The sequence below is a fragment of the Macaca fascicularis genome, chromosome 16 (genome assembly GCF_037993035.2).
Source record: "Macaca fascicularis isolate 582-1 chromosome 16, T2T-MFA8v1.1".
Taxonomy (NCBI): domain Eukaryota; kingdom Metazoa; phylum Chordata; class Mammalia; order Primates; family Cercopithecidae; genus Macaca; species Macaca fascicularis.
Window position 1 is genome coordinate 3133199 of NC_088390.1, and position 22344 is coordinate 3155542.

The window sequence follows — 22344 nt, forward strand, 5'->3', positions numbered from 1 at the left end:
ATCCCCTGGAACAAACACCTTTTTTTTTTTTTTTTTTTGAGACAGAGTAAGGCTCTGTCACCCAGGCTGGAGTGCAGTGGCGTAATCTCGGCTCACTGCAAACCCCGCCTCCCGGGTTCAAGCGATTCTCCTGCCTCAGCCTCCCAAGTAGCTGGAACTGGTGGTGCCCGCCACCATGCCCAGCTAATTTTTGTATTTTTAGTAGAGACGGGCATTTCACCATGTTGGCCAGGATGGTCTCGAACTGACCTCAGGTGATCTGCCCTCCTTGGCCTCCCAAAGTGCTGGGATGACAGGCGTGCGCCACCGCGCCCGGCTGGAACAAACGCTTTCAGTGTCCATGATCAGGCATGTCACTCTCAGAAGCAGCCATGTATCCCTCTGCAGGGGCTGAGCGAATGGCGGAGTCCTCTCCTGCACAGAGCCTTTCGTCTTCCACGTGCCTCTGTTGCACTATTTTAGCATCTGTTGATACCGGGAGCATGCTACACTTCATTGAACATTTTCTCTCATTGAGACTGACCTCCCCTTTATAATGACAACTGAATGAGTGGGGTTTAACCAAACATTAAAACCCCATCATAAAGGTCTAACTTAACTACAGGTTTGGCAATTTTGGTTGTCAACTCATAGCCACCGAGAGAACCAATGGTGTTTATTTGCCCAGTTCTCTCTATCGCTTGGAAAGCCTCGGGCCTTGGTAGTAATGGAAGAGCAGCTGTATTTTCATGTTTTCTATATTTGAAGGACCGCTGAGTCTGACTGGGATGTACATCTGGCTGAGATGCGCACATGTGTGTGTTTTTAAAATTTGCAGAGTTTAGAACATCCTTTGGAAGTTCTCCATGGCCTGGTGCCTCTCCCTGGCAGGGCAGCTGTTCCTCCCCTGTGACTCACCCAGGCAGGAGTGGAGGGAGGCTCCAGCGCCCTCGCCGGGGGAGCTGCGAAGCGTCCGTTTCCCCAGACAGCTGACAGCTGAGAGCCTCCCAGAGATATACAGTGTGTGGCAACTTCACACAGGCCACAGATTCCAGCCAATAAGTTGTTCCTGGTTTGTTCTTCCTCTCGCATAACGTGTGGCTGAATCCCTCCTTTTTTTTTTTTCCAAACGTCACATTTCATGTTGTCACCACTACACTTCAAATCTACATTGTGCAAAGTGGCCAGAAAGCACACCACGGTAATGGACCAAACTCTGAGATTGAACCTTTCACCCCAGTGCCGCCTTGGGCTCTTTTGATACTAAACACGTTTCTCATTCAAGTGAATTGAAATGCATTAGTTGGGTTGATTCTCGGGAGCCTCATAAAATACAAAACAAAACAAAAACAAAGATATTGCGCCATATTTGTTCAGTAATGTAATGTTTGTGTCTTTCGTAGCAAATAATTACTTCATTGAAGTTAAAACTTCCAAACATAACTTATTAATAGTCTTCAAATTCAGCTGAGATCACTCAAGTTGAAAGTACTCTGCTAAACACAGATAACTTAAAATAACTTTAACAGTTAATTGTCCATAACACCCACCAAGGTTGTTTTCCTAGACCAGTTTTAAGACGATCCATTAGTATTCCTTGCACAGGTGAAAAATGATACTCAATTTTCTTGTCTTTTTATTTTTAATGTAAAAGTTGGAAGGGACCTTCAAGTTTCAAGTGTCCACACTGAGAATCCCTCCTTTTTATTGCTGAGATTATCCCAACACTCCCAAATCTTTTCTTCCCCAATAAGCTGGTTCAGCTCTGATATTTCTGGAAGGTCATATAGCTGTTGATGATGATGGTGATGCTGGCTGCTCTGTGCTCAATTCTTTCTTGTTGAATCTTCATAACCACACATCTGCATTTAACAGAAGAGGAAACTGAGCTCCAGAGAAGCAGCTCACTCAAAGCTACATAGGTAAAAACAGTGGATTCAAAGCTGAAGTTTAGGCTGGGCGTGGTAGCTCACGCCTGTAACCTCAGCCCTTTGAGAGGCCGAGGTGGGCGGATCACTTGAGGTCAGGAGTTCGAGACCAGCCTGGCCAACATGGTGAAACCCCCGTCTCTACTAAAAATACAAAAATTAGCCGGTGTGATGGTGGGGACCTGTAATCCCAACTGCTCGGGAGGCTGAGGCAGGAGACTCGCTTGAACCCGGGAGGCGGAGGTTGCAGTGAGCCGAGACCACGCCATTGAACTCCAGCCTGGGGGACAGAGCGAGACTCCGCCTCAAAAATAAACAAACAAAAAAACCCCAAAATACCTGGAGTTTAACTTTTCTGATCTCAGTCATCACCTCTGTGATGCGTGATGGAAAATGAGATAGGGCAGGAGTCAGGTTGTAAACATTCCTTCTTTGCCTATTGTATTGGGGTATGTTCCTCCTTAGCGTGTTCTCCTCAGAGACCTCTCATTTCATGCGGAGGGGATTGACGTGTGGTCAGGAGCGGTGACTTGCTGAGAATCGCGCTGCTGGTTGGAGGTGGAATTAGGCCTACAGTTATCCTTGCTGACCAGTTTTGGGGTTCTGGCTTCACTTTTGACACCACAGATTCAACACGGGGGTCAAATAAACTGCTGGACACGTGTGCCCCCGAGCCTTGGCTGGCACATCTGGGCAGGAGTGGAATGAGCGATACAGTGGTTTGGTTCCTACTGGAGAAGCCCAAGTTCTAGAAGCTAGCTGACTCTGGAGCTGCCGCCTGACTGTCTCCTTACTATTTCTTTCCCTCCGTGTATGTGGAGGTTTCATACCCGGGGACACATTCTCTACCCAATTGGGTGCTTCTCCTTCCCTGTGCTTTCTCTCTTGCTTCCGAATTGAACAAATGTTGATTTTTTTTCTTGCCACATTTTCCAGGCCTCCCAAATGATTGTGTCCTATGATGAGCATGAAGTCAACAACACATTCAAATTCGGAGTCATTTATCAAAAAGCCAGGCAGGTAAGCAACACCGTCCATACTGGTAACCGTATCCCGTGGTTTCTCACTTAGGACTCTTTTTATCCCCACCCTGAACGCGGGAGCCCTGACCTGCGTTCTTAAGCATTTGGAATACAATGGTCCCATTTAAGGTATGAATTAGACTGGAGGTGGCAGAACTTTCCAGCAAGGCTACTTCTTACAAAAAGGTCTGCACGTCCTTAGACAGTGATGTCGTTTTTTTCATATAGCAAATTCTCACTCTTCCCGGCTGCCTCAGCTTATATGTATTTATGGGCTGCTGGTTATAAGAAAAACCAGACTAGGTCGAGGGAATGGAGGAGCATAGGCTGCTCTCTCCTTGCCCAAATTTCTCCCCAGTGGGAATGAACTTTTTCTCCCCGAACTTGAGTATTGTGATGGATGGGTGGGTGCGTCTCTTCACGACTCTGTTCCGTGACGTCATGTTGGCAGCTTGAAGTCAACCGTGGTGGAAGTATTTACTCTATGAAAATTGGCAAACACCAGGGTTTCTATCTTCCTCCTTTGGAGAGCCAGTGACTCAAAATTTGCCAGCACACCACTGCTCAGCCTGTCTTTGGTAGCACTCACACGTTGCTTTGGAGTTAACTGGCTAGAATCATGTTTCTCAAAATGTGTTCCGTGAATGCTGGTCTGATGGTGTACTCCGTGAGCAAATGACCTGGGGAGGCATTGTCACTTGTGTGGGGACCTTTTAAAGGCTTTAAGAACCCCCAAAGTAAAGGACAATTTATAACTTTGTTGAACTTAGTGGTTTCCGTACTTACATAAACTTCCCGTCTTCCTTACCTCTTTCCTACCACGAACAATTATTAACATCCCAAGTAGAGGGGTTAACTGAACACACGGTTTCCTCACCGAGGCTCTTTGAGAGGAAAGTTCCACGCCCCTTTCATCTTTGTATCATCTAAGAGCCTCGCCTATAAATACACCTTCATATAAATACACTCCATTGTTATGTGAATTAATGAATTAATAAAAATGTTGGCCCTACTAATGGCAGGTTAATAGTATCTTCTGATGTTATCTCTCTTTTTTTTTTTTTTTTTGCATGATGATATCTTTCTTGGTTAGACGATACCTGATGTTCTCATTTAGAGATATTGGACCTTAAGAGACACGCGTTTGCTTAAAAATATTCTAATTAGATGAAGAGTTTAGGATCTGCAAGACTAACACTGATGAATCTTATAATTTAAGGGAGATTATTCAGGTAGCTACTGTAATCATTTTCACATATTACATTTTTATTTTATATAGCTTTGCTAATAAAACCCCCTAATGAAAGTTCTTTGCTTGTGAAATTTACCAAAGCAGAGCTTGTGAGGTGATTATAATCCAATGTTCCAGCAAAGTTATAATTACTGAACATGAGCCATCCATCTCGGAGAGGGAGTCTGTGTATTGTTTATGTGCCTGATGCTGCTGTGGGGGAAAAAGCCAAGAAGATAATTTTTTTTTTTTTTTTTTAAAGAACCTAGGCAGATTGTTGTTTTGCACACCTGCTTCTGGGGGACATTTAATATGAACATTTGTTGCCTCCAAGCCCTATGCTGGTCTCCGGATAGAAATGAGCTTCACCTAAGTCTTGTGTTTGCTGTGCACTGTGCCGTGCGCTCTGGGGGATACGGCGATGACTAAGACCCCTCCCTGAGTGCGTGGTCAAGCTCAAGGCCAGTATCAAAGTAATGGCAAGGCAACTCTCAGGCTGGATGTGAATCCTGCAAGAGAAGTGCGTGTCCCAGAGCACACACGCTGGATTGTTTTTCTAGTGAGAGATGTAGGTTGCCTGGAGGCAGCTGCTCTTCCACACTCTGGCCTCATGACCTGGGGCAAGTAGGACATGCGGCTAGAGTTGTGACACCTTCATGGCATGCTATAGATCAGGGATTGGCAAACTTGTTTGGGTAAAGGGCCAGAGAGTAAATATTTTAGATTTCATGGGCCTTGGAGTCTCTGTGACAGCCGCTCACCTTTGCCTTGCTGGTGCAGAAGTAGCAATAGACAATAGATAAATGAGTTGGCCTGTCTGCGTTCCAATAAAACTTTATCGATAAACACAGGCAGCAGGCCAGACTCGGCCCCTGGGCTGCAGTTAGTTGGCCCCTTCTAGAGTGCAGAGTTTCCCAGCCTTCAGACATTCACAGACCGTATCCAGGATCCGTATCATAGCATTTGTTTCACCCTATGCCACTGTTAAGATCTTTATCACACCTATACTGTTAACTGAATATTTTCTTCAAAAAGTTTTTTTGAAACTTCCATGCATTTATTTTTTATTTTTATTTTTATTTTTTTGAGACGGAGTTTTGCTCTCGTTGCCTAAAGTGGAGTGCAATGTCGCGATCTTGGCTCACTGCAACCTCCGCTTCCCGGGTTCAAGCAATTCTTCTGCCTCAGTCCCCCGAGTAGCCCGGGATTACAGGCAGCCACCACCACACCTGGATAATTTTGTATTTGTAATAGAGACGGGGTTTCACCGTGTTGCTCAGGCTGGTCTCGAACTCCCGACCTCAGGTGATCACCCACCTCGGCCTCCCAAAGTGCTGGGATTACAGGTGTGAGCCACCGCGCCCAGCCACATGCATTTATTTTTAAAGGAAATTTTATATCACTCCTCTAACTGGAAAACCAGTATCATTTATCGTGAAATGAAGGTAATTCTAAAATAAATTCTATAAAAAGCAAAATAGAATTGTTGAAATCTATCAGATTCTGTTACCTGTTGAAGGCGTGGAGCCTGAGGTCTGCTTTTTGTTGTTGTTATTGTTACAATTACCTTCTGAAGACATTCTGTTGAAGTGATTGGTAGGCTAGAGTGTTTTTGTATCATCTGCAGCTCTTCATGGCAGCCTGTGCATGTTTGCAGAACCTCAGCGGTTTGCAGATCCTGCCACTGTGGGTAGAGCCTGTTGAACAGGCCCTGTTTGAAGCCTGCTACTGTTTGCAGAGCTCGCTACTGTTTTCAGCTTTGATTTTTACAAAATTAGTCAGGCGTGGTGGTGGGCACCTATAGTCCCAGCTACTTGGGAGTCTAAGGCAGGAGAATTGCTTGAACCTGGGAGGCAGAGGTTGCAGTGAGCCGAGATTGTGCCATTGCACTCCAGCCAGAGCAGCAAGAGCGAAACTCCATCTCAAAAAAAAAAAAAAAAATTACTAACCTTTTTATCTTTAGGTATTTGTAGATTCACAGAGTTGTAAAAAATGATACAGTGAGATCTCATGTACCCTTTACCTACTTTCCCCCCAAAGTAATGTCTTACAAAATGATAGCACAATACTGCAACCAGGATGTGGACATCAGTCTCCCAGCTCCGGTCCGTAACCCCTGACAACCGCTCATCTGTTCTCTAATTTCTAAAACATTGTTATTTCAAAACGATATATAAATGGAGTCATATAGTATATAACCATTTGACATTGGCTTTTTTCCAGTCAGCAAGATGAATCCAGGTTCTTGGGTGTATCAATACTGTGTTCTTTTTCGTTGCTGAGTAGTATTCCATGGTATTATAACGGTACCACAGTTCGTGTGTAACCATCACCCACTGAAAGCCATTTTTGGCTATTATGAATAAAGTTGCTGTGAACATCTGTATGTAGGTTTTTGTGTGAACATAAGTTTTCATTTCTCTGGGATAAATGCTTAGGAATACAGCTGCTGTGTTGTATGATAATTATGTGTTTAGTTTTGTAAGAAACTGCCAGCTGGGCGAAGTGGCTCACGCCTATAATCCCAGCACTTTGGGAGGCCGAGGTGGGTGGATCACGAGGGCAGGAGATTGAGGCCATCCTGGCTAACACGGTGAAACCCCGTCTCTCCTAAAAATACAAAAAAAAATCAGCCAGGTGTGGTGGTGGGCACCTGTAGTCCCAGCTACTCGGGAGGCTGAGGCAGGAGAATTGCTTGAACACAGGAGGCGGAGGTTGCTGTGAGCCGAGATTGCGCCACTGCACTCCAGCCTGGGCGACAGAGTGAGACTCCGTCTGAAAAAGACTCCATCTCTAAAGAAAAAAGAAACTGCAAACTGTTTTCTAGAGTGGTTCTTCTCACCAGCAATGATCCAGTTTCTCTATAACCTTGCCAGCATTTGGTGTTGTGACTATTTTTTATTTTAACCATTCTGATAGTTGTGTAACGATATCACCTTATGGTTTTAATTTGCATTTCTCGAATGGCTAATGATGTTGGACATCTTTTCATGTGCTTATTTGCCATCTGTATATCCTCTCGAGGGAAATGCCTGTTCATGTCTTTTGTTTTTTTGAGACAGGGTCTCACTCTGTCACCCAGGCTGGAGTGCAGTGGTGCGATCTCGGCTCACTGCAACCTCTGCCTCCCAGGTTCCAGTGATCCTCCCACCTCAGCCTCCCAGGTAGCTGGGACTACAGGCACGTGCCACCATGCCCAGCTGATTTTTGCATTTTTAGTAGAGACGAAGTTTCGCCATGTCGGCCAGGCTGGTTTTGAACTCTGGACCTCAAGTGATCCGCCTGCCTTGGCCTCCCATAGTGCTGGAATTACAGGCGTGAGCCACCGCACCTGGCTGTTTTCATGTCTTTTGACCATTTTCTAATTGGATTTTTTTTAACTGTTGAGTTAAAAATATTTTTTAAAATAACAGCTTTATTGAGCACATCAGCATAATTCTCATACCGTATAATTCATAGTTATGTAATTTATATCTCAATAAAGTATACAATTCAGTGGTTTGTAGTGTAACCACAGAATTGTGCACCTGTCCTCACTACAGAACACTTTCATCACTCCCAAAAGAAACCCCACACTCACCAGCAGTCACTCCCCATCCCCCTTTCCTTTAGCTCCTGCCAACCCTAATCTAATTTCTGTCTCTATAGATTTGCCTATTCTAGACCTTTTACAAATGGAATCATAATATGTGGCCTTTTGTGTCTGGTTTCTTTCACTCAGCGTAATGTTTTCAGGGTTTATCCAGGTCGTAGTATGTATCAGCACGTTGTTCCTTGTTTATGGCCAGATAATATTCCATTGTGTGGATAGCCCACATTTTGTCTATCTATTCCTCGGAAGGACATTTGGGTTCTTTCTCCTTTAGGGCTATTACGAATAGTGCTGCTATTGATATTCATGTATACATTTTCTGTGGACATGGACGTGTTTTCATTTCTCTTTGGTATATACCTGAGAGTGAAGTTGCCGGATCCGGCAACTTTGGTTTATACCTCATATACAAGTTTGGTATATACCTCAGAGTGAAGTTTCTGGATCCTATGGTGACTCTGTGTTTCGCCTTCAGTATATGCCTGGATCCTATAGTGCCTCTGTGGTTAGCCTTTGGTATATGCCTGGATCCTATGGTGACTCTGTAGTTAACCTTCAGTGTGTGCCTGGATCCTATAGTGACTCTGTGGTTAACCTTCGGTATGTGCCTGGATCCTATAGTGACTCTGTGGTTAGCCTTCAGTATGTGCCTGGATCCTATAGTGACTCTGTGGTTAGCCTTCAGTATGTGCCTGGATCCTATAGTGACTCTGTGGTTAGCCTTCAGTATGTGCCTGGATCCTATAGTGACTCTGTGGTTAACCTTCGGTATATGCCTGGATCCTATAGTGACTCTGTGTTTAGCCTTCGGTATATGCTCGGGAGTGAAGTTGCGGATCCTATGGTGACTCTGTGGTTAGCCTTTGGTATATGCCCGGGAGTGAAGTTGCCGAGTCATATGGTGACTCTGCGTTTAGCCTTCGGTATATGCCCGGGAGTGAAGTCGCCGGATCCTATGGTGACTGTGTTTAGCCTTCGGTGTATGCCAGGGAGTGAAGTTGCCAAGTCATATGGTGACTCTGCATTTAGCCTTTTGAGGAACTGCCGGACTGCTTTCCACAGTGGCTGTGTCATTTTCCATTTTCAGCAGCAGCGTGTGATGGTTCTGGTTTCTCCACACCCTCACCAACACTTGTTATTACCTTTTATTGCCTTTATTTTTCATCGTGGCCGCCCTAGTAAGTGGGAAGTGGTATATCATTGTGGTTTTGATTACTTTAGAGTTTTGAGAGTTCTTTATATTTTCCTTTCTTTTTTTTTTGAGACAAGGTCTCACTCTGTCACCCAGACTGGCGTGCAATGGCATGATCTTGGCTCACTGCAACCTCTGCTTCCCAGGCTCAAGCAATTCTCCTATCTCAGTCTGCTGAGTAGCTGGGGTTACAGGCACCCACCACTATGCCCAGTGACTTTTTGTATTTTTAGTAGAGATGGGGTTTCACCATGTTGGCCAGGCTGGTCTCGAACTCCTGACCTCAAGTGATCCAACCACCTCACTCACTGCTGGGAGTGAGTCTCCACCAGTCTGTCCTCCCTCTGCCCCAGTCCCACCGAGGGCAGCTACGGTGGATGTGCTGGGAGATAGGGAGAGAGGAAGAAAGGGACCAGGTGTCTGGGCAACCATATTCCTTCCTTTAGCATCACAAAGGATTTTTCTAATTCCTGCCCTTATTCCTGTTTCTCTTTCAGACCCTGGAGGAGGAGCTATTTGGGAACAATGAGGAGAGCCCAGCTTTTAAGGAGTTCTTGGACCTGCTGGGGGACACGATCACACTGCAGGATTTCAAAGGGTGGGTTTTAGCCAAGTGACAGCTCTAGTTCCATCAACAAGGGCACTAGAGGAAGGGCAAGGGGCAGACAGCTCAGTCCTCAGGGAGCACGTGAGAGTTAAAAACACACAAGAAATGAGGGATGGCTTTCCAGGATCTGATCACTCACTGTATTCCTAAGGAATCAGGGGTCCAAGGAGTGATCCAGTGTGGCAGATTTCCCTGAAGGCATTCACGTTTGGCCCTGTACTTGCCTTCCTACTTACCTTTGGCCCAGACTGAGAATGGGACGAATCCACCTTCCCTGTCACTCACCTGCCAGGTGTGTGGGAAAGGGAGCCCCATGCAGTTTTGGGGGGAAATGACCTGTTTTGTTTTATTTTTTATTTTTTTATTTTTGGAGACAGAGTCTTGCTTTGTCTATGCTTTTTTTTTTTTCTTTGAGATGGAGTCTCACTCTGTCACCCAGGCTGGAGTGCAGTGGCACGATCTCGGCTCACTGCAACCTCCGCCTCCCGGGTTCACGCCATTCTCCTGCCTCAGCCTCCTGAGTAGCTGGGACTACAGGCGCCGCCACCTCGCCCGGCTAGTTTTTTGTATTTTTAGTAGAGACGGGGTTTCACCATGTTAGCCAGGATGGTCTCGATCTCCTGACCTCGTGATCTGCCTGCTTTGGCCTCCCAAAGTGCTGGGATTACAGGCGTGAGCCACTGTGCCCGGCCTGCTTTTTTTCTTTGAGACGGAGTCATGCTCTGTCGCCAGGCTGGAGCGCAGCGGTGCGATCTCGGCTCACTGCAACCTTTGTCTCCTGGGTCCAAGTTATTCTCCTGCATCAGCCTCCCAAGTAGCTGGGATTACAGGCGCCTGCCACCACGCCTGGCTAATTTTTGTATTTTTAGTAGAGACAGGGTTTTACCATTTTGGTCAGGATGGTCTCGATATTCTAACCTCGTAATCTGCCCGCCTCGGCCTCCCAAAGTGCTGGGATTACAGGCGTGAGCCATTGCGCCTGGCCCAGTCTATGTTTTTTTAAGTGGGTAGTAAGATAGAACACTGGGGCCATTGCTTGGAAAACTCTGACCCTTGATTTTCCTTGGCCAAGGCCACATTTGGGATGAGTCCAGACCTGGCCAGCCTGTTTTGTCCTTGGTGGCTGGCACATGGCTCCGGGTCCCAGAATGCCTCACTCCAGCAGCCAGATTGACATGAGCTGCTCACATCGGGTGTGAAAATACCTAAACCAGAGCCTGGCACGCAGCAGAGGTTCACTAATCGCTTTCTTCCTCTGCTTCCTTCTCTATCCTTCCTCCTCCTTTTTCCTTTCCTCTCTTCCTCCATCTTCTCCCTCCCTCAAGGTCATCTTGGCTGTCTGGAGTCAGTCACACCCTGGATAAAACCCCCGCTCCACCACTTATGAGCTCTGTGACTTTGGATAAGTGATGTGACCTCTACAAGCTTCAGTTTCCTCACTGTAAAAAGGGAGATGAAGGGCCAGGCGCAGTGGCTCACGCCTGTGATCCCAGCACTTTGGGAGGCTGAGGCGGGTGGATCACGAGGTCAGGAGTTCAAGACCAGCCTGGCCAATATGGGGAAACCCCGTCTCCACTAAAAATACAAAACACACACACACTAGCCAGGTGTGGTAGCGTGGACCTGTAGTCCCAGCTACTCTGGAGGCTGAGGCAGGAGAATCTCTTGAACCTACAAGGCGGAGGTTGCAGTGAGCCAAGATTGCGCCACTGCATTCCAGCCTGGGCAACAGAGGGAGACTCCATCTCAAAAAAAAAAAAAAAAAAAAAAAAAAAAGGGAGATAAAGATAGTGTCAGCCCTACAAGGTTTTGGGGGGAATTAAGATAAGATAATGCTCACCAAACACTTAAGCAAGTGCCATGCACTGGTAGTCGTTATTGTTATTGTTCTTATTTTGCTATCTTTCATTGACTTTGAGATGCTATCATTATAAGACAGATCCTGTGACAAAATGTGAAAAAATGACCAGGGATGGTGGGTCACACCTGTAATCCCAGCACTTTGGGAGGCCGAGACAGGTGGATCACCTGACCCCAGAAGTTTGGGACCAGCCTGGGCAATATGATGAGACCCTGTCACTGCAAAAATATGAAAAATTATAAAAATTAGGGCCAGGCACAGTGGCTCACGCCTGTAATCCCAGCACTCTGAGAGGCCAAGGTGGGCGGATCACGAGTTCAGGAGATCGAGACCATCCTGGCTAACACGGTGAAACCCCGTCTCTATTAAAAATACAAAAAATTAGCCAGGCATGGTGGCGGGCACCAGTAGTTCCAGGTACTCAGGAGGCTGAGGCAGGAGAATGGTGTGAACCCGGGAGGTGGAGCTTGCGGTGAGCCGAGATCCGGCCACTGCACTCCAGCCTGGGCGACAGAGCGAGATTCTGTCTCAAAAAAAACACAAAAAACAAAAAATTAGCCGACTGTTGTGGTGTGCTCCTGTGGTCCCGGCTACTTGGGAGGCTGAGGTGGGGAGGATCACATGAGCCCAGGAGGTTGAGGCTGCAGTGAGCTGTGATTATACCATTGCACTCCACCGTGGATGATAGAGTGAACACTGGACTCAAACCAAAACAAAACGTGGTCCTTAGAATAGGTGAAATACAGTATATTAAAGCCCAGAAGGTCCTCAGAGATATGAAATTCTATCCCTTTATTTTATGGAGGCCTAGAGAGACTAAACGAATTGTCCACGATCATGTGCTGATTTAGTGGCAGAAGCAGGTCTAGAACCCGGAGCTCCTGACCCCTTGTCCAGCATCCTTTCTGCCATGCCAGGCTGGACACATTTTCTGGCTTGATTGTAGTGTTGGGGGTGCTGAGATTCCAGGTCCATCTTATTTCATTTTCTTTTTTTTTCTTTTTTTTTTTTTTTTTGAGACGGAGTCTCGCTTTGTTACCTGGGCTGGAGTGCAGTGGCCGGATCTTAGCTCACTGCAAGCTCCGCCTCCCGGGTTTACGCCATTCTCCTGCCTCAGCCTCCTAAGTAGCTGGGACTACAGGCGCCCATCACCTCGCCGGGCTAGTTTTTTGTATTTTTTAGTAGAGACGGGGTTTCACTGTGTTCGCCAGGATGGTCTCGATCTCCTGACCTCGTGATCCGCCCGTCTCGGCCTGCCAAAGTTTTGGGATTACAGGCTTGAGCCACCGCGCCCAACCTCATTTTCTTAAAGGAAACTGCATCTGCTGAAGACTGATCAAGGCTGGCAGCTGTGTATATAAAGGCAGAAGGGACAGCTCCTGGAAGCCCACCCAGTTCCTTAGTGCCTTTCTTTCTTCCTGTGAGGAGACAGCCAGAGAACGGACTTCCCTGGATACTCCCAGGCTGGGTGCTGCCGTGGTTGGGCCTCTATCTCAGGGACTAGCTGGGCACGAGTCGAGCATCTGCCGCCCCTTCTGGCTGACTCCAGATGCTCCTCTATTGGGCTCCCCACCAGCCAACAGGATGGCCGGCTGCCCTAGCTCTGGGCAGAGGACTTGGACATGGCCTTGCAGAGAGCAGAGAAAGGCCTGTGCTCAGCCTTGGGGGCCATTGGCACTGGGGACGGGCATTTGTTTGGGATTGTGGATGGATGAGTTTCCTTCCCATATAACCATCCAGTGTAGAGTGGACACCGCCAAGGCTTGAAATGGAGGTTCTGCTTTGTCTTCCTTCCTTCCTTCCTTCCTTCCTTCCTTCCTTCCTTCCTTCCTTCCTTCCTTCCTTCCTTCCTTCCTTCCTTCCTTCCTTCCTTCCCTCCCTCCCTCCCTCCCTCCCTCCCTCCCTCCCTCCCTTTCTTTATTGATGGAGTCTCACTCTTGTTGCCCAGGCTGGAGTGCCGTGGTGCCATCTTAGCTCACTGTAACCTCCGCCTCCTGGGTTCAAGGGATTCTCCTGCCTCAGCCTCCTGAGTAGCTGGGATTACAGGAATGGGCCACCATGTCTGGCTAACTTTTGTATTTTTAGTAGACACGGGGTTTCACCATGTTGGCCAGGCTGGTCTCGAACTGCTGACCTCAGGTGATCTGCCTGCCTCACCCTCCCAAAGTGCTGGCATGACAGGCGTGAGCCACTGTGCCTGGCCAGCTTTGTCTTTAAATAATGGATTTGTGGGTAGAGTGCCAGGGCTGATATACCTGGAAGAACAGATCTACATGCTTTTCCCACATCACAGCTTGCTCTGCCCTCAGCTCTCCTGTCTTGTCATGATAGAGTGAACCCCTGACTCAAACCAAAACAAAACGTGGGGCTTAGAATAGGTGAAATACAGTATATTAAAGCCCAGAAGGTTCTCCGAGATATGAAATTCTATCCCTTTATTTTATGGAGGCCTAGAGAGACTAAGCTCTGCTGCGTACACTTAGGGGAGCTTGCATTAAGTTGCCTACTTTGCCTCACTGTCTTTTCTCCCCATCTCCTGCCCTGTTCTGTTGACAGTTTCCGAGGAGGCCTGGATGTGACCCACGGACAGACGGGGGTGGAATCAGTGTACACGACATTCCGGGACAGGGAGATCATGTTTCATGTTTCCACAAAGCTGCCATTTACCGAGGGAGACGCCCAGCAGGTAACCTGGTTTGGGAGGGCTTTGGGAGCCCAGGGCGTGCGAGGTGAAGGCCCGCCTCTGGTCTGACCTGCTAAGGGACTGCGGCCCTCCCCATTTTCGTTCCCATAGCCGGCCAGTCGTTGAGCTGCATAGCAGTGTCATAGTCCATTCTGCTGCGTTTCTGGCCGAGGCCGTGCCTCAGTGGTCCGTTCTGTTGTGTCTCTAGCTGAGGTCGCATCTCAGCCGTCCGTTCTGTTGCGTTTCTGGCTGAGGCCGTGCCTCATTGGCCCTGGGCAGGAGGCAGTGCAGGGCTTGTGGTTCTCCCACATTGACTGATGGGAAAACTGTAGCCCACAGTGGTGATAAGACTTCCTTGAGGTTTCTCCGTTTATTAGGGGCAAAGCACAGAGCAGAGCCTGGGGGCCCTGGTCATAGACGGTGGTGGTAAAGTGCGCATGGTGGGGTTTGCAGATGGGGGCAGGAAGCCAGCTGTGCCACTTTGGGGCGTGTGACTCTGGGCAAGCCAGTTAACTTTCTCATCTGTAAAATGGGGGTAACACCACCCACGATAGAGGGTTATTGTGGGGATTACATACATTTCTGACTAGGGTTCATACGATGCCCAACTCGTGGCCAGCTTCCCATAGAACAGCTGTTCACTGTCCAGCCCCTGGTCATTTTGTCCCCCTTCCTGCCCCAGTGACGGAAGGCTGGTTATTGTGTGAGATTCCTTCCCCACCCTCAGCTTTCCTCATCTCACAGGCTCCTCTCACCACACCTGCGGAAATTCAGCCTTGACCTCTACCAGGGAGACCTGGATGAGACCCCTGTCCCCACTGCTTTCTTGGTGTGCCCCCCTTTGCTGCTCTGACAGCCATGCATCCCTGGGGAGAGCCGCAGCTGGTCCCCGGCTGTTGCAAGCCCGGTTCCCCGAGCCCGCCTTCTGCCCCTTTTCAGTCTGGGGAAGTAAGAAATGCAGGTGGGCCTTTGCCCAAACTCTGACCTGTGTGTCTCTGAGCAGGAACTGGGGAGGGAGCACGGAGGGAAAATTGTAAACACAGTGCCTGGCTTCTTAGGAAAGAAGGAAATTGGCAAACGAGATTATGAGTTGGCTCTAAAATAGCTACCGAATGTTCCAGAAACAAATGGAAGCAGAATTCCTTTTGTATCCAAAGTGGGTTTTCGTTCAATCTTTCACCTCCAGCCTCTCTATTCCCTCATGGCCCCTCTCACCTGCTGCCCAGCCTGGGCCTGAGGTCTGTTCTCTCTGGGCCTTCTCAGTCTTATGTATGTTTCCTGGGAAATACACGTTGGCACAGGGCTCGGCTCTTGGCGGGGACTGAGTAAATATTAGCTTTCTCTTCCTGAGAAATGGGAAGATGTGCGTGGAGTAAGTGAGGTAAATTGTGTAAAAGCGCCCAGCACGGTGCTTGGTGTATAACAGTGTTCAGGGAATGAGAAACTAAATGTGAAGGAACTGCATGCAGTAGGTGCTTAATAAAAGAACAAATGCATAGGCAGGCACCTAGCCTGGACTTGATGTACAGGAGAGGGTTTGTGTGTGTGTGTGTGTGTGTGTGTGTGTGTGTGTGTGTGTGTGAAGGGGTCTCACTCTGTCACCCAGGCTGGAGTACAGTGGTGCGATCATAGCTCACTGCAGCCTCGAACTTCAGGACAGGGTTAACATTTCATATCATGCATGAACAGCCCGACGTGGTTCCAGGGATACACCAGTTGCTTGGTGGCCGAGGTCACACCCAGAAGCACCTGGCCCTGCTTGGGATATAGAGTTATGGTTGGGAATCCTCCTTCCATCCCACCTGCGCCAAGCTAGGTCATCAGTGCTGTCATGATCTGCCACTTCATCCCTCTCATTCACACCTTCAAGACCCCCTGACCTTCAAGACGTCTCCTCCTCCAGGAAGCCCTCTCAGGTTGCTGTTGGGCCCTGTGATTTCCCCTCCCCTCTATCTTCAAGGTGTCTCCTCCTCCAGGAAGCCCTCTCAGGTTGCTGTCGGGCCCTGTGATTTCCCCTCCCCTCTATCTCCAGAGCTGTCAGGCCTTTCGTGCACGGCAGCTGATTTAGCTCTTGCTGGCGGCCGGCTTTGTTAGTTTTCTCAGGTGGCTTCTCCTGTGTTTGTATTTCTCCCAGATAAAGGACAGGCTCTACCAGGGCAAGACCCAGCCTTGCCTTTTAAATATTCTCGCCGAGTCCTGAGTCAGGGATCTGCATGCTGTAGAGGTTAGTTAGATGCTTGCTAGTCTCCACCTAAGCACTTGGCCATCTTCCCCATTTTTTTTCCCCTTTTTGGTGGCTTCTAAAGATTGAAAGAAGGTCAGGCGCAGTGACTTACGCCTATAATCCCAGCACTTTGGAGGCTGAGGCGGGCTGGTCAGGAGTTTAAGACCAGCCTGGCCAACATGGTGAAACCTTGTCTCTATCAAAAAATACAGAAATTAGTGGGCGTAGTGGCACGCACCTGTAATCCCAGCTACTCCGGAGGCTAAGGTGGGAGAATCACTTGAACCCGGGAGGCAGAGGTTGCAGTGAGCCGAGATCGCGCCACCGCACTCCAGCCTGGGCAACACAGTGAGACCCTGTCTCAAAAAAAAAAAAAAAAAAAAGATTGAAAGAAGAACCCCCCTTGGTTTTCCCCAAATAGGAAAGCAACTCAGAAGATACACAAAGCACGAAGCGTGTTCCATGCACTTCTCCCGTTGCTGCCCGGCATCAGTACTGTGCTTTCAATCTTAAATTTACTGCATTTTCATTCTTAAATTTCCAAAACAACCACCACGAACTCTTCTTACTCAGAATTCAGGTGTCCTGTGTGCAAATGAAAGTGAACCCACTCTTTCCCCAAAACATCTTTCATGATGTTCCTAACTGGCTTATAACCTCTCAACACTTTTTATTTAGCTCCAGAGAAAGAGACACATTGGAAATGACATTGTGGCCATCATCTTCCAAGAGGAAAACACACCGTTTGTCCCAGACATGATAGCCTCCAATTTCTTACATGCCTACATCGTCGTGCAGGTCGAGACCCCAGGCACAGAGACCCCATCCTACAAGGTAAGGAGAACACCTTGTGGGAGGAAGCGGTGGGCCTCGACACCTTATCCTGTGTGGATCCTATGATATCAGAAGGCACTAGTCCTCAGCAGTCAGAGATTCTCCATGAGGTCTCAGATTTCTGGGTTTGGAGCTAGATTCTGGGTGGGGAGGACCTCCCAAGGCCACCTGATCCCCCTTGCTGCCTCCAGTCTCTATGGCATCTTACTTGAGGGTTAAGGAGCTCTGAGTGTTGTATTTGGAATCTGGTAATGCCATTTGCTCGAGTAAGGCAGAGCTAGAATAAAGAAACAGCGTGGAAAGGACGAGCAGGAAAGGGTAGCGATAGAAGGGTGGTAACAAAGGAAAGAAAGAAAAAAAGTGTTTATGGTGAGGATGGAGAGGAGGTGCCTGGTAGACCCTGGCCACTGGGTGAGCCCCTGGCCTGGCTGTTTTGGACAAAGGATGGATCTTCATTTAAAGAACTCCAGGGAGGCAGATACGCAAGCACCTGGGTCTGAACCTCCCAAGCAGTCACGGGTCTGTCAGATGGCTCGAAATCCTCGCCAGTGCAGATGACAGCGAGATGGAGCTGCTCATTGCCCCTGCAGTCCCCTGCTCCCTCATGGCTAGATGGCTGACCCTCCCCTCCTCTGCTCCACCAGAAAGAATCACGACCTCTTGGGCACAGTCTCTTGGAATCGCAGTGCTGTGGCGGGCACAGGACTCAAGGGTGATAGACTGAGGCAGGGCTTTCAAGGTGAGGGTTAGACAGTCTCTGACTCCCTGCAGATAAGTGCAAAATGCTGAATTTGTGCCCCTCCTTGGATTCCTGAAAAGAGAGGCCATACCTTAAATTCTCAAAGGGCTCCCTGCTCCACAAAATATCAGGAACCACTGTTCTAAGGGAGAGGAAAGATGAGCCTGTGATTGCTAATGGGAAACCGTGAAGCCTGACAATGTTTCCCATCAAATAATTTCAGCCCATACTGATTCCTGGGGTTCGGGATGCCACTGCACTCCCACTCAGTTAAGTGCAAAATTCACGTCACCTTTTAAAACCAAATGTGAATCGTCAGAAGAAAATAAAAAGAGACTGGGCACGGTGGCATACGCCTGTAATTCTAGTGCTTTGGGAGGCAGAGGCAGGAGGATTGTTTGAGGCCAGAAGTTCAAGACCAGCCTGGGCAACACAGTGAGACCCTGTCTCTACAAACAAAACAAAACAAGCAACAGAAACCAAATAGCAACTCCGTCCTGTTGAGGTTGATTCCTTTATGCCCAGGCTCATGCATCCCTGCCATTGAGCAGTTTTAGCTGAAGTTGGAGAAGACATGGTGTGGGCTTTTCTTTTCTTTTCTTTTTTCTTTTCTTTTCATTTCTTTTCTTTTCTCCTTCCCTTCCCTTCCCTTCCCTCCTCTCCCCTCCCCTCCCCTCCCCTACCCCTACTCCTCCCCTCCCCTCCCCTCCTGTCCTCTCCCCCTCCCCATCCTCTCCCCCTCTCCGTCCCCTCCCCCTCCCCTCCCCTCCCCATTCCTTTTTGAGACAGAGTCTTGCTCTGTTGCCCAGGCTGGAGTGCAGTGTTGCAGTCTCGGCTCACTGCAACCTCTGCCTTCCAGGTTCAAGTGATTCTCCTGCCTCAGCCTCCCAAGTAGATGGGATTGCAGACATGCGCCACCACGCCCAGCTAATTTTTTGTGTTTTTAGGAGAGACTGGGTTTCTCCATGTTGGCCAGGCTGGTCTTGAACTCCTGACCCCAAGTGATCCGCCTGCCTCCGTCTCCCAAAGTGCTGGGATTACAGGCGTGAGCCACTGTGCCCAGCCCATTTCTTGAAGGCTAGAGGATCACCTGCTTTGACTGAAATGGGCATTCAATTCAAACAGCTGCTTGATTCATGTGTTGGTCGAAGCAAGTTGACTCACTCAGTGCCTACTGTGCGCCAAGCACCAGGCTGGAACGGGGCTCGTGGAGGTAACAGAATCAGCCTCAGGGCCTTCCTGATGCCGGAGAAGGGACAGAAGAAGCAGGGAGTGCAGGTCAGCCACTGGGCAGCTGCACTAGTCAACTTCTTCTTTTAATAGACACTTGAACAGCCGGGCGCGGTAGCTCAAGCCTGTAATCCCAGCACTTTGGGAGGCTGAGACGGGCGGATCACAAGGTCAGGAGATCGAGACCATCCTGGCTAACACGGTGAAACCCCGTCTCTACTAAAAAATACAAAAAGCTAGCCGGGCGAGGTGGCGGGCGCCTGTAGTCCCAGCTACTCGGGAGGCTGAGGCAGGAGAATGGCGTGAACCCGGGAGGCGGAGCTTGCAGTGAGCTGAGATCCGGCCACTGCACTCCAGCCCGGGTGACAGAGCGAGACTCCGTCTCAAAAAAAAAAAAAAAAAAAAAAAAAAAATAGACACTTGAAGAGGAAGAACTACTGAGAAGGATCCTTGAAATGAAGCCATGTGATAGGAGGGCTCCCAGACCCTCTGGCAGAATGAGGCCTCCTGTAGACGTTCAGCATTTGCTTCTCTTTCCCAATAGGAAATGCATCTCAGCTAACCAGCTTCTCCACTCTCCCGAGACCTTTGCCGAGTGGTGCACCCATACAGAGAAAAATCAGAGATCCCAAAAAGTGCCACCCCACCTCCAGCTTTGGTGCTAGAAGTCTTTATCCACTCTTCCTCTTCTTCTTCTTCTTTTTTTTTTTTTAGACAGAGTCTCACTCTGTCACCCAGGCTAGAGTGCAGTGGTGTGATCTCGGCTCGCTGCAACCTCTGCCTCCCAGGTTCAAGCAATTCTCCTGCCTCAGCCTCCTGAGTAGCTGGGACTACAGGTGCCCACCACCATACCTGGCTAATTTTTGTATTTTTGGTAGAGACGGTGTTTCACCATGTTGGCCAGACCGGCCTTGAACTCTTGCCCTTGTGGTCCGCCGGCCTCAGCCTCCCGAAGTGCTGGCATTGAAGGCGTGAACCACTGTGTCCAGCTGCCTTTACCCACTCTTCTAAGCCACGAAGCACAGCATTGTACTCAGAGGGGTGATGAGAAGCAAAGAGGTAGGGCTCCTAGGAGGAGCAGGCTGTGGTACCTTGATCGTGCCCTCCACCTGCCAGGCAGACACTGAGGCTGGAAGACAAGATGTGTGAATGGGGCCAGGTAGGGGGACCAGCCTTCCAAGGTAGTCCCCAAAGCGCTGTCCATCCACACTTCTGGCAGCACCCCAGGTAATTAACAGACTGTGAGGAGGACCTGGTTAGATCCCCCAGCGGGCCTGGGTGAAACAGGACCTTAGCTGGCCCCTGCAGGCTCGGGCTATGGCAAAGACGGCTGAGATTTCCTCCCGGACTGAGCCAGCCCCCGGAGGCCTCCACTGGGGAGGAAGAGCTGAAGAAAGAAGAGTAAAGGAGGGACAGGGCTGGGTATGTGCAGGAAGGGGTCCTCTTCTGTCCACGGAGGGGCTGGGCAGCCTGGGGTTCTGGTCCTGGCCCTGCCTCTGCTGCGTGACCTTGTTCCTTTCCTCTCTGGGCCTCTAGTTTTGTCTGTGTGAAATGAGGAAGTTGGAGTAGACACCCGCGGGCTGTTAGCCTGATACTCTTCGGGAGGGAAGGAGGCGTGCTTGAGAGTGTGTGTGTGCGCGCGCGTGTGTGTGTGGGGTGGGTTGCAAGGTGCTTTGGGGGAACTCTGTCTATTTCAGGAGCCCTTTACTGGGTGCAGGTCAGCAGGGGAAGTGAAAAGGCCACTGGGTGACAGTGGTTACCCCTTACCAGCTGCTTGCTCATGCCAGGCACTGTGCTGGGTCCTTAGACGCACAGTCTTGAATCCTGACAAGCCCCTGGTGAGACAGGACCTCTCGCTGGCGGAGGAAATGGCAGCTGAGAGCTGAACCCACTTAGGGTCTGAGGCCGCAGAGCCCGGGAGCTGTGGAGCTGAGGTTCCCGTCTGGGTCTGCCTGCGGTCTTGCTCACTGAGCCATCAGAGCAGGCGAGAAATCGGCTCCGTGGACGCGGGTGTGCACGGAGCATCACACTGGAGTTTTCAGAAATGAGTGTAGTCCTCATCCTACCAGCTTGGAAGGAAAGTCCAGCTCAGCCATCACCAGGACTACCCCCTTTCCCTCCCTGCAAATCCCTGCCTCCCACTCCGGAAGTCCTCAAAGGTGTCGGGAATCTCAGGTGAAGCCGACCACTGGGGAAGGCCTCTTTGTGGCCCCCTCCCCGTTTCCCGTCACGATTTGTCTGTTGCTTGGACAGCGCTCTGTGCGCCACCGCGGCTCCCAGGGCACCTTGGGTGTGGGGACTCTGTCAGGTTTTAAGCTTTCTGAGGTTCCCAGTGCATCCTCATGACTCACACCAAGCTCCTTCCTCCTTCCAGCCATGCAGGTCCCTTCCCCAGAGTCACCTGCACCTGCCTCTCTCCCTCCCAGCCCTCACTGGAGGCCCTCGCTGCATTTAGAAAACAGGAAGGTGGGGTTGTGTTCAGGCAACTTCTGCTTTCAGCCCAGTGACCCAGATGTCCCCAAGAGAGGGGAACAACAAAGGCCTGGCCGCCTGGTTGGAATGGGGTCAGGAGAGGCGCACAATGAGGATGGAAGGTGAAAGCACGTCACAAGGAAGGACCCTGTCCCCCACGTGGCCCACAGGGCTCTGCTGTGGGACTGTCCCGCTGGAGGGTTGGACACATTTGAGAATGTGTCTGAAGCCACTTACACAGTCGCACAGACCACTGTAATGCAGGCTGGAAGATGACGGGGAGTAGGGGTGGGAAGGGGAGAGCTGGGGCTGCCCTCTGGCCTCTGTCCCAGGTGCCCGCAGTCTGCAGCCTCCCCATCGCCTTCCCACACCCCCACCCCTGATTCTGGCTCTGTGACTGAATTCTTGACCTGGGCCGCCGGTGCCTGGTGGGTGGTGGTAGGGAACTGGGTTCAGCTGCTGGAGCCCAGCCAGAAATCACGTCAGCCGAACACGCACCATTTCCTGACTCCGGGCACTGCAATTCGGGCCGGGCAGACAGCCTCGAGCTTGGGAAGAGAAAGCCCGTATTGACCAGCTCTCTCCTGCTCTGTTTCCCCTCTGTACTCTGGCAGGGCCTTTCCTTGGCTCGGTGCCCAGCTGCCTGCTCACCCGCCCTGGCAGACTCTCTGCATCTGCCCCACTTCACAGGCTGGGGAGGCTGGAGCACGCCAGGGCCGGGCTCACGTCAGCGGCCACACGGGGAAGGGA

At 49.7% G+C, this 22344-nt stretch overlaps 1 protein-coding gene across 16 annotated transcripts in view; it reads left to right on the forward strand.

Moving 5' to 3' along the window:
* The window catches only part of RAP1GAP2 (RAP1 GTPase activating protein 2), a 299357-nt gene that overhangs the window by 243719 nt on the left and 33294 nt on the right, over positions 1-22344 (forward strand). For all 16 annotated transcript variants that reach the window (XR_012425122.1, XR_010582219.2, XM_065532585.2 and 13 more), the window contains 4 exons: positions 2844-2927; positions 9442-9542; positions 13969-14098; positions 16998-17153. Coding sequence is in view for 14 of the 16 variants with exons in the window: in XM_065532585.2 (XP_065388657.1) it covers positions 2844-2927; positions 9442-9542; positions 13969-14098; positions 16998-17153 (471 nt within the window). In the remaining 2 variants the exon portion in view is untranslated. The remainder of the gene's footprint in view (positions 1-2843; positions 2928-9441; positions 9543-13968; positions 14099-16997; positions 17154-22344) is intronic.